We start from the raw sequence: 12,517 nt of genomic DNA on the forward strand, positions 1-12,517 counted from the left end.
CTTTACCCTCTATCTAATCCTTCCTCCCTTCCCTTCCTCAGGAGTTCATTCCAAGACCACCTCCTAATATACTTCCTTTGCCTGGCCTCCTGTATGGACACATCCTCACCCTGTGTCAATGCCAGTCCTCTGAGCTGGGCTGCCCTCCCTGCATGACTGTGCTCCTCACTCCGCCCAGGCTGACACTGCACACCACAGCCCTCGCCCCTCAGGATGGCCTCCTTGACCTGTGCAATCTCTGCACCTGTGCCAGGCCACCCTCACACAGATGCTCTGCCCACTTGGCTTGGGCTCCATCGCCCTACACCAGGCTGTCCCGACACAGAGATTCCCTCCTCCCTTACTCGACCGTCCTTCCTTGAGGATTTCCACTGCTGGGCTGTCCTCCCAAAAAGCCATCCTCAGCCGTCCAGGTTCTGAATCCCTGGCCATTGTGGCCCCCCCGCCCTGCCTACCAGAGGTGCCTACCATGTTCAGCCTCTTGTAAGAGGAAGACACCATCCTCACTGGGAACTCCCCCGGGCTCACTGATCTCCACTGCAGTCTTCTTTGCTAACCCCCGTCATCTGCCCAGCCTCTATAACACATTTTGGACTCAGTTCTGGACCTCTTCTTTCTCTTCTCTTACTCCCTGGATGATCTCATCCAGTTCCATGGCTTTCAATATCATCTATGTGCTGGTAATTTCCATATTCACTGTTCCAGGCGTCATTTCTCTCCTGAGATTGAAACTCATGTACCCAACTGTCTACTCTTCCTCTCCAGTTTGGCAAATAACAGGCACCTCATACTTAACTTATCTAAGACAGAACTCTTTATTCCCTTCTGCCTCACCCTCCTCCTTTCCTGGTCTTTCCTGTCTCAGCAAAAGATAACACACTTCACTTAAGTGCTTAGCCACAAGCCTGGGAGTCTTTCTTATTTACTCTTTCCTGTACACTGTTTCAAGCACAACCACCCTAGTCCAGACCGCCATCTTTCCGCACTCATCCCACCAACCCTCTAAGAGGCCTTTCTCCTTTTACTCTTGCCATCCCCGTCCACACAGCAGCCAGACCTACATCTTTAAATATAAATCAAATCATGACACTTGCCTTATTGAAACTCTACAATTGTTTCCTATCACACTTAGAAAATCCAAATTCTCTCCGTAACTTGTAAGGCCTGATTTGATATAGGCCCAGCCCATTTCTCCACACTTCTTACCCCCTTTTCCCTGTTGTCTGCTCGCCAGCCCCTCCAGCCATTCTCCCATTTTTGGGAACACACCCAGTTCATTCTAGTTTCAATTCAAGGCTTTTAGATCTCATTTTGTGTGCCTGTAACTTCCCCTTCTTCTTTTTTTTTTTTTTAGCTGAGCCATCCTGTCACCTGTTGGCAGCTCAGTTCAGGCCGGGACTCGAACCGCTGTTGCTCAGAGCTCACACTCTTGAGCGAGCTCTTAACCAACTGAGCCACTCGGCCGGCCCCTGGAATCTCTTCTTAAACACATGCCGTGGCTTATTCATTCAGCTCTCTGCTCATCACTGGCTGTCACTATGTGACCTATCACGGATTTGTGTGTTTGTGGTGGTACCTTCTCTTTACCTCCTACGTGTAAGCTCCACAGGGGCAGGGGTTTTGTTTGGTTCTCTGCTGGGTTCTCAAAGACCATCTGCTGAATAAATGAGTGAATGAATCCAATCGATCTGATTTGAGAACTTCCTGTGTGATTAAGGGTAAAAACCATGAAAGGAAAGGGAGACAGTTTGCAAACAGCTATGAAATCAGAATCCCAGCTCTCTGATTCCCTCATTGGACTCTCTGATAGATCAGCTTATTTGAAATCAATTATTAAGTCTGTATCATTATTTGATTTACAATAAAACAAGCAAGATGGTTTGTGGTTTTAAGTAAACTGAAGAACTGCTCCCTCCCAGCCCCCAGCCTCCCCGCTCTTTAGAAAGCCATTATTCTGAGGCGAATGAAGGAGAGTTTACACAAGGTCAGGTGCTTACAACATATTTTGTTCTGTTCAAGTTTCAAGTACACACAATGTGTGAGAGCACCCAGGACAGTCCCTCAGGTCATTATTTTTACCTCCTTGTAGAGCACAGAATGTAAGTTCTGAAAGGGAACAGCTCATACACTGCCAGTACCACCCGGAGAGCATGTAGGCGCTCTCTGAAATGTCCAATTACCAGCAATTCACTCTCTGTTCCCTCTTTGGAACAGGTATGATTAAAATAAATGTCCTGCTATGGTGGGAAAAACCATCCTTTTCCTGAAGGGCTGCTCAGCTGAAATTCATTCGCAGGTGTATAGACTCCCTTTCCTGAGAACCGTGGTCCTTACCATGTTGGGTGGAAGCTGCTAAAAGACCAGACGACACAAGTTCCAGCCACCTCCCTCCTTTGGTCCCCTCCACTCCCAGCCAGCCCACACCTGTCTCTTCCCAACACAGAGGAGGCTGGGGTGACTGGAACTCATCTTGTCCTTGGCACCTTCTTGAGGGAATCTCCTCACCCTTGTGCCTTGATGCCTGTTTCTGGTGCCACCATATTGTCATCACTAAGACTTGAATCTCATTAAGTCAGAGGTTCTCAGACTCTAGAATGCCTCAGAATCATGTGGGGTGCTTTTTAAAACATAGGCATCACTTCACCCATAAATTCTGAATCAGAAAGTGTGGAATAGGGCCAGATCATCTGTTTTTAGCACACTCCCTAATTTGCCCAGAGGGTTTTAATGCTAGGGGTCCAAGGACCACACTTTGAAAAATACAGTTCAATGTTCACACTCCACACCTCTCTTATTTTCTCCAACAAAATGGACAGCAATTTCCAGTGACTTTTTTTTTCATAAATCCACTCAGACCTCCCCTTGCCTCATCACCCTAGTTTATGTGTGACCACACCATGAGACTGGGGCTCCCAGGATCTTCCCACTCCAACCCAGCCCCCCACTGGCACCAAAATACCTCAGACTTCACTCCGATTGCCTGTTTCTTTGGCTCAAAATCTTTCAATGGCTTCCTACTAGTTATAAAGTGTGAGTCTAAGATCCTTCGCCCAGGATGCAAGGCTCTAGAAATAGCATGTTGAGGTCAAGGACATGCTGAACGCAGGGGTTATCAGAAAGAAGTGACCCTGGATGGTAACTGTCTTGTCATTTGTTAGCATAATAATAATAAAGCAACTGAGGACATTACAGGTTTTAAAATTATGGTGGATCAAGGAAGCCCCAAGGCTCGGTAACTCCTCAGTAACTGCCTCCCAGGCCCCGCCAGCCTCCCAACCCTGCTCGATGGAGGCACCCAGGTCCTCCTTGAAAGGTGCTCACTACAGAAAGACTACTCTTCAGTCAGAACAGAGTTTGCATTCAGGAAATAAAAGTAAGTACAAAGGGAGAAGGCCATGATGAGGACGGGAAGAGGGGAAAGCAGAAAGTAGGGCAGAAAGGAAAGGGGTGGCGTGTAGAATACAGAGGGGTACTAGGAGTCCATGAAATTCCCAGGCAGGAGGGTCTGAACATGTCAAGGGCAAGCCTCTACAGCTCACTCCCCGACCTTACTAAGTCTACCTACCTAGGGAGTACATGGAGAGGGCTGGATCAGACCCTTTAGTACCAGCCTCCTACAATGGGGAGAGGGGTCAAGTGCTCCCTCTAAGATCAGTAACACCAAAGAGGCAGATGGGAATGTTTCCTTATTGTCACTCCAATCAGAAATCAATCCTGACAAGCAGAGTCCTCCCTTTCTCCCCTTCCTACCTTGCCAGTTCTGCTGAGCCTCAACCCTGCTTTTTCTGGGCATCCACTCTGTCCAAAGAATCATCTATTATATACTTGAATGTACTTGAATGACTGGATTATAACCACCAAAAAGCTTAATTGAGAACTTTAATACTGCTAAATACTACCATGGACAAACGGATATTATTCAAGATAATATGCTACAAAGAAAAGCAGCAGCAATGCTTTTTAACATAATTATGATTGCGGAAACCAAATGAAAATGGGTAGTGTCTGTTTCGGGAAAATCTGCGCAAGATAAATAGCTCTAACGGGCATTGTATAATAATGGGACAGATAGAAAGAGTGCTTGGGTGTGAGTATGGCTGCCCATGGGTCCTACTGGTAATCTGAGCACGAACTGCAGGTGTCAGAGGCTATATGACCTTGGGCAAGTCTCATTCTTTGGGACCAAGTAATCCATCAGGGCCCTTTGAGCAATGACATTCCATTAGTAAATTACAAACAGCCCAAGGGCAGGGGCTGTGTCTCTCTGCAATCCTATCACCTAGCATAGTACCCAGGAGTACCCAGGGCAGAGCAGAGAGGCTAAGAGCATGGACCTAATGATTAGGTGCACTTAGGTTTGAATTCCTGTTCTGCTAACCTCAACAGCAAGTTTACTTAACCTTTGGAAGCCTCGATTTCCTCATCAGTAAGATGGAGACCAAACTATCACCTGCCTCATAGTGTTGGGAGGTTAAATAAGAAAAGGCACATGAAGGGATTAGATGTTCAATCATACTCACTCATAAAGATAATGAAGCCTGAGTTTTGAACAAGAAAACTTTTATAGGCACATTTAATCCCAGGAACAAAATCTCAGGGCTGGAATCCAACCATCGCTCTGATGCTTGAATCCTCTCCTTAACATACTCACCAAGTAACCATTAGTTCAGATTTCAAATGGTTCCCCCTTGTGTGTGTTCCCAGATCTATCTGGGGCTACACCCTGAGCTTTTTCCTTTGTATTAGATGCTTTAATCCTTGCTTCTTACAGGGAGAGTTACTTTCTGGATCCACCATCATTCTGGACACTGTTTCCTAACTACTCATTCTCTGTGCAACCCAAATGCCCTTCTTTTGTTATGCAAAGCTGTCAATTGGGTTATATCATGCCCAAACTGGTTCAGTATGATTAAGGGGGGATAGTCACTATAGTGAGTACAAGATGGAATAACTGGAGTTTAAAAATAAATTATTCTCAAATCCTTTTTACACATTCCTAGGCAGGCAAGAGCTGACATAGTAAAAGCTGTAATTTTCCATGCGAGGCTCCAGTAAAACGGATAGAAACAGGTGAGATGCATTTGTAATACAAAAACTATGTACTTTAATATTAATACATTCATTCACAATGGAAAGTCACCGAGCCAGATAAATTCTGCCATCACAGCCCTCACGAGCTCACCTGACTGGACTGCTTAAAAGGAAAAGACAGTATTTTTAAGGAAGGATATTGGAGCCTCAAATATGTCACTGTCCCCCACACACCATCAAGACCACTCCTAAGCCTTGCAGCCTTATCCCCCACACCTCCTTTTGCTGCCAGGAACAAGCACCCAGTTAGACTTCCTCTTCCCTGTCCCCTGGCTATAACTTAACTCTCTCCTTCCGCAGCATTGCCATCCCCATCTCCTGTGCTTGGGCTCCAAGGACCAGTGCAAATCCTACCCCAACCACAGGGAACTTTCTCTGCTCTGACTCCACCAGTCCATTGTTGTTTTGTTTCTTCGGGCCTGAACCTAGATAGCTGTGTGCCAGTTGTGTGTCCCAACTCTCAGCACAAGGCCTTGTATACAGCGGGTGTTCTAAACACTTTATAATTTATTCTTGCACAAAATGGAGAAAGAAGAAGAGAAAGGGGAGGTAGGACATGATAGCCTGCAGAGAGTGCTCAGAACGGTTGCTCTGGCTACAAAGCAATGGGCTAGAATTTGCCTCTACCAGAAAGATCAAGAATCTAGCCACCCCTTGTTCTCCTCGTCACTGGGTCAGGTCTACCTGGACTTGGAAGTACCGTCCTTTACATCCGTGGGAAGCGACGGGCGTTCCAGGGAAAGGAGAGACAGAAGGTGGAGAGGGATGGGTGCGCTCTTTTGGCTACTGCTCAGTATTACCTCACTCAAAACCAGAAAAACAATAGCATTAGAAACGATTCCATGAGCAATACTACGGCAGGTGTGCCCCATTCACGCCTTTCTGCAGCTTAAAGAACTAAATTCCAGTTTGATCCTTAGAGATTTATTTCCACTGTCCCCAAGCCCAGCAGGAAGAGAAAGCTGAGAATACACGTGTTGGGACCTAAGGGAGGGCTACCACCGAGATGACGCGTCAGACTAATTCTGGCCACAGATGTTTAAATGGAATCTTATTTCCACTGGCGTCTATCTTTGCCAGTCATCTCTCTGCTTTTACTCTGCTTTGGGCCCTTAAAGGGCAAAGTGTTCCTACTCGGGCAAAGACCAGCCCCTGAAATGGCAATGGGGCAAAAGGGATCAGGCAGGCACCGCCTTTTCCCCTCTGTCACTCTCCTCGCCTTCCTCTTTTTCTTTCTCTTCCCATTCCATGTATGTCTGTTTTCTGCTCTCTGTATTCAAAGCTCTCTCCCCCGTCCTTTCTGTTCCCCCATTGTCTGTCTCTGTCTCTCACTCCCTGTTTCAGGGTGTCTGTATCTGTCTGTCCGTCACTCTCCCTCTATAGTAAGTGTGCATGTGTGCTTCCTGTCTCTCTTCCAGTTCTCCTTCTCTGTCTTCCTGACTCCCCTCTCGTGTGGCTTTTCTGTATGGCACCTGGCCTGGGAGCCAGAAGACCCAGCTTCCGGTCTTAGTGTTATCATTAACTGGCTGTGTGGTTATAGCCATGTTACGTTACATTGCTGGGCCTCAATTCCTCAACCATAGAGTAGGTTCGCCTGGGTGCTCTTCCAACTTCTTGACAGCTTGAGATTTGATCACTGAATGAGATGGAACTCAGCAGACCCATGAGACCGTTGCTATTGTAGAAAGCCAAGGAATCATGCTGGGGGTCCTCAACAGCACAAGCAGCAGGGGGCGCCCAAGTACCGCTCAAAGAGGATGTGACTAAACCCAGACAACAATAATGGAGGATTTTACCACATGCTAGGCAGGCAGTGTGCCAAGCCCTGTACTTGCATATCCTTCAGTCTGATGAGACAGGGACTATGATCGTTCCTACGTTAGAGGTGAAGAAACTAAAGCATGAGAGGTGAAGCAACCTGCCCAAGATCACAAAGCCGGGACTTATTAGAGCAGGATTGAAACCCAGGCTATCTGACTCCAGAGCCCATGTTCTTATCTGTGATTCTGCATTGTCCCAGCTACTGAGGCTCGCTCACAAGCTTCCCACGTAAGCTACCGAGTAAACATCTCTGGAACCCTAATGTGCTCAGGAGCCTTGCATCCAGACTATGTGGTTCGATCAATTCTCTCCTTCAAGATACCAACTCTGACTCCTTACGCCTCTGCCCATAACTGTTCCATCCATACGCTATTGCCCTGCATATGACAATTCTCATAGAACTGTCCTGTATAATTTCAAATTTGTATGTTTTCTGCCATTATAACTAAGCAGGCATCTTGCCAGGACCTAGTCAAGTGGTGGGCCAACTGGAGAGGCCCACGCTTGCTGAATAACTGACGAGCCACCAGGGTACTTCATGAGCACTGAGGGTGTGTCCCTGTGTCCTCTGGGCTGTCAATAGCTGGAACCCCTCAGGACTTTCACATCACAGCTTCTGCAGGCAGGTTCCTGCTGCTCACCAGCAACTACTGGGTGTGTCGGGAGGGAGGGTTAAATGGCGTTCACTTTACAGGAGCAGAAGCTGGGGTCCCTCCAGTGATCATTTCAGCTCACATCAGCAAGTACAAAGAGAACCCCAGCTTCACGCCAGACACAGCTAAGAGCTGTAAGGAGCACGGAGAGGAAGAAGCCACGGTTTCTACTCTCAGGGAAATACTGGAATAAAAAAGATGAAACATGCAAAATCAAACCCAATAAATACATACAACTTCTGGGAGTCAGGAGCCCAAAGTCCAAGTCCTTTGCTCTAACTACTGTGTGCATTACGTCCAGAAACCCCTGAAGCACCAGCTCAGACACCTATCGGCACTCATGGTTGTTTGGGTGGCAGGCAAACATTTGAGGTCACCACCAGGCTTCGTAACCCCTATTTTTCACATTTTTCTTTGTGTGTCTGCCCCTGTGCCAGATCCATGGTAAGAAAGACAGCGAGTGGGACAAGGGTGAATGAAGTCATGTTCCCAGACGTCATATGCACATATCCTGAAATGGAATTAACCGTCCTGAGGAATTCTGTTCTCATGGGAAATTCAAACCCCCATCACATCCACTTCATAATCTTCTGCTTGCTCTTCCTCAGTGCCGACAATTTGATTTGCACAGTAGAGATGAATTAATGAGGTGTCAATTCCAGAAATGCTCTCATTTTTAAGAGCGTGATTACAGAATAGTCACAGGTGTGCTTTTCTTATACCTTTTCCTAGCTTTAGTGTCGATGTCATGGTGGCCACGGAAAGTCTGATAACAGTTCCCAGGCAGTTCAAGTCTGGATGCCACCCTCCTGCTGGGGGCCTTTTGCCCGCCTCCAGCATAGATGGCACCTCCGTCTATCTCAATCACAGATGGACTCCATGCTCCTCTGTGCTTAGGGATGATACATTTCTCTGGACGGCTCCAGATGGCAGGAGTAGGCAACTGATTTATTTGCTTCTCCATTCCCAGCAGGCCCCACAAGGGTTTCAGAGCTGGAGCCAGCACATAAGCAGTGCCCATCTCTCCTGAGGCCGAGGCTGAGGCATTGCCTCTGATGACTCAATCACTGCCCCAGCTGAGGAAAAGGAGCTGCAAGGGAGGTAGGGCAGCCCAAGAATGGGGACACTCCCGAAGGCTTGTCTACTCCTGGGACTGACTGCACGGCGAATCCCCTTACCCAGAGGGTGTCAGTCAGCACCAGGCCCCTCCCAACAGTAGCTGTGAAGGGAACCAGTGTGTCCAAAGAAACGTCCAGTTGGCTCTCAATCGTCCATGTATACTTTGATGCATTTTTGGACTACACGTGGTCAATACCACAGAAGATACGGAAGGAGAGTGAAATGTTACTATGCACATATAATCTTGAAATAATGTGAGGGCCACAGAAAAGTCTAATAACACCAGTGCCCCCACCCTTGCCTCTCCCCATGAACCAGCAGGGAGATGAAGCGAAGCCTCGATCTCAGTCCCCAGCTTCCAACCTTCCCCGCTCTCCCCACCACAGTGGATCAGTCCTCAGGGCAAAGCCCTCAGGAGTCTCCAGGGAGACAGACAGAGGAAGTATGAGGGGGAAAGAATGGGTTCTTTCATCCAAAAGGGCATCTGTGGCAATGCTATCATTTTAAAGTCAGAAACATAACCATATCTTCATTATTTGTGGTAAAGGAAAAAGCCATGACTAGCATAATAATGCCGAAAGACATACTAAACCAGAAATAACCTCTAATTATGGGTCATACAGTCATCAATGGCCCATGTTTTAAACCTGGTTTCCCAACCTCCTTACGCCATATACAAGAACAAATTCAAAATGCATTAAAGACTTAAATGTAAGACCTGAGACCATAAAACTCCTAGAAGAAAATGTAGGGTGTAAATTTGCAGACATTACCCTGAGCAATATTTTTACTGATACATCCCCGCGGGCTAGGGAAGTAAAAGAAAAAATGAACATATGGGACTACATCAAACTTAAAAGTTTTTTCACAACAAAAGAAACCATCAATAAAACAAAAAGGAAGCCTACTGAATGGGAGAAGATATTTGTCAACGAGATATCTGATAAGGGGTTAATATCCAAAATATATAAAATGCTCATGCAACTCAACACCAAAAAAACAAACAACCCAATTAAAAAATGGGCAGAGGATATGAAGAGACATTTCTCCAAAGAGGACATACAGATGGCTAACAGGCATATGAAAAAATGTTCAACCTCACTTAGCATTAGGGAAATGCAAATAAAAACCACAATGAGATACCACCTTACCCCAGTCAGAATGGCTATCATCAATAAATCAATGAACAACAAATGCTGGTGAGGTTGTGGGGAAAAGGGAACCCTGGTACACTACTGGTGGGACTGCAGACTGGTGCAGCCACTATGGAAATTAGTATGGCGGTATCTCAAAAAACTGTAAATGGAACTACCTTATGACCCAGCAATTCCACTCTTAGGTATTTATCCAGAGAAACCCAAGACATTAATCTGAAAAAATATATGCACCCCTATGTTCATTGTGGTGCTATTCACAATAGCGAAGACTTGGAAACAACCAAAATGCCCATCGGTAGATGACTGGATTAAGAAACTGTGATACATTTACACAATGGAGTATTACTCAGCTATAAAGAAGAAGAAATAGTACCATTTGCAACAATATGGATGTAACTAGAGAACATTATGCTAAGTGAAATAAGTCAGTCAGAGAAAGACAAATACCATATGATCTCACTTATACATGGAATCTAAAAAACTGAATAAATGAGAAATGTAAACAGAAATAGTCTCAGAGACACAGAAGAAACACTGAGTGTTACTAGTTGGGAGGGGGTGGGGATGAAGGAGAAGGGGAAGGGATGAGACAATACAAATGGGTAACTACAATATGGCCTCAGGGATAGAAAAGACAGTCTGGGAAATATAATCAATAATGTTGTAAATATTCTTTAGGGGGCCAGATGGACTCATGTCTTGTTAGGGAGACCACTTCATAGTCGGTGTAGAGGCCTGACCACCCCACTGTATTTCTGAAGCTGATGTTGAATAATAGCGTATGTCAACTATAATTATATATACATATAATCACGGGATGTGGAGTAGAGTGTGGAAATGGAGTCAATGGAATTGCAATAGATAAGTATGCTATCGGGGGTGGGAAGGCAGTAGATGGGGGATGGGGGTTGTTTCTGTGTGAAGGGTGAAAAGGATAACTATTGCATTGTTCTGTACACATGAAACTAACAATAAAAAAAAATAATAAAATAAAATAAAATAAAAAATAAAAATAAACCTGGTTTTCCAAGTCCAATCTTGCCAAAGGACCCCCTAAAGGCCCCGTATCCCACCCCAAACTCCCACTCTAGCAGGAAACCTGCATCCCTGGCTAAGAAGTGAGCTCATTTCATGTGGGGTCCAACCCTGACAGCACTCAGATAACCTCCCAGGCCCCTGAGCTGTCCAGATAGCTCATGATAAGCGATACTCAAGCTCTCCCATAGAAAACTATGTCACATGACTGCAAGGAATTGCTATTCCTCAGACGGAGTGTCCCTTCTCAGCACCACACGGTGAGAAGGCCCAGTTGGCTCGGGCGAGAAGCATGAATTTAACAAGTCCAGACAGCATTTTTAGCTAGGGGTGAAACTGCCCTCTATCCCTCCATCAATCAGATGTTCCCAGTCCTGAGCACCTAAGTCAGGGACTTAGCCATTAGCCTGCCTGGGACGGATGCTGGATGCGGGGGCCTGTTACCTGCTGGACGTCCTGCTGGAAGACGCAGAGCTGCAGCCGCTGGTGGAGCCGCACCTTGCGGTGCTGCCAGATGCTCTCGAGTCGCCGCTGGTGGTGCAGCACCTCGTGCACCACGTCCAGTACCTGGTGCACGGCCTTGGAGTAGTTGGCCGTGGCTGTGAGGGACTCCGAGTTGCCAGGACTCAGGGGGCGCTGCAGCACATCCAGCAGCGCCTTGCCATCCTGGCTGACCTGTAGGAAGGAGAGGGGGTCAGGTCAAGGAGCAGAGCGGCAGGCAGGGCCCAGAGGGACAAGGAGGTCTGCCCAAGGGTCCCTGACTAGGACTAAGCATCTCAGTCCCTCCCAGGCCCAGAGAAATCAAGGAATGTGCATGCCAGAGCTGCCAGGGTGCCCAGCCCGAAGCCCAGGGGAGGCCAGAGCACCCCAGAATCCTGGAGGAAAAGAGTTGCTGGGGCAGCAGCCAGCTGCCTTTGAAACTCCTGAATCCCCCCTTGAATGTAAGCTCCTGGAAGGCAGGAACTCTGCCTTGTCCACTGTCACTTCGACGCCTAGAACAGAGCCTGGCACAGAGTACTTGATAGAAACTTTGACTGACTCACTGACAGGTCAGACAGCAGAACCTCTTTTCAGAAATGAAGCTGAATATATGTCGACACCATAAACATCTCCCCCTCCTTCTTTTTTACCTTCTTCTACCTGGCTCCAAACTTCTAGATGTGTGACCAGAGGCCACTTACCTAACCTCTTTGAGCCTCAGTTTCTTCGTCTGTAAAATAGGGGTAGTAATGGCACATACTCCATAGGGTTGTGGGGAGGATTAAATGTAGGGTGCTTAGAATGGGACACAGCACATAGGGGTGACTACCAGTTCTATCTTTATCATCATTATCATCATCATCATTTCTCTCTCCTGTCTTCTTTATTTCCTTGACATTTTCTTTTCTTTTTTTAAAGATTTTTATTGGGGAATTGGGGGGATGGGAACAGTGCTGGGGAGTTGGGGGAAGGGGAACAGACAAGTTGCTGTCTTCTGGACAGCGGCTCACGCTGGCTGCTGGCTACACACGGTAGCCCATGGCAACCCACTGCCACAGGGGCTGCAAGCCTACGCCGTCGCCGGGGACTCACGGCAGCCCAGCTCCAGGTTGAGCTGTTGTTCAGCATCTTAGCTATAGAGGGCAGTGTCACTGGCCCTCA

At 47.0% G+C, this 12,517-nt stretch overlaps 1 protein-coding gene across 24 annotated transcripts in view; it reads right to left on the reverse strand.

The window, feature by feature from the left end:
• The window catches only part of KALRN (kalirin RhoGEF kinase), a 655,970-nt gene that overhangs the window by 347,839 nt on the left and 295,614 nt on the right, over window positions 1–12,517 (reverse strand). For all 24 annotated transcript variants that reach the window (XM_019652336.1, XM_019652320.1, XM_019652304.1 and 21 more), the window contains exon 9: window positions 11,321–11,551. In XM_019652336.1, the coding sequence (XP_019507881.1) occupies window positions 11,321–11,551 (231 nt within the window). The remainder of the gene's footprint in view (window positions 1–11,320; window positions 11,552–12,517) is intronic.

The sequence above is a fragment of the Hipposideros armiger genome, unplaced genomic scaffold (assembly GCF_001890085.2).
Source record: "Hipposideros armiger isolate ML-2016 unplaced genomic scaffold, ASM189008v1 scaffold_8, whole genome shotgun sequence".
NCBI classification, from domain to species: Eukaryota; Metazoa; Chordata; class Mammalia; order Chiroptera; family Hipposideridae; genus Hipposideros; species Hipposideros armiger.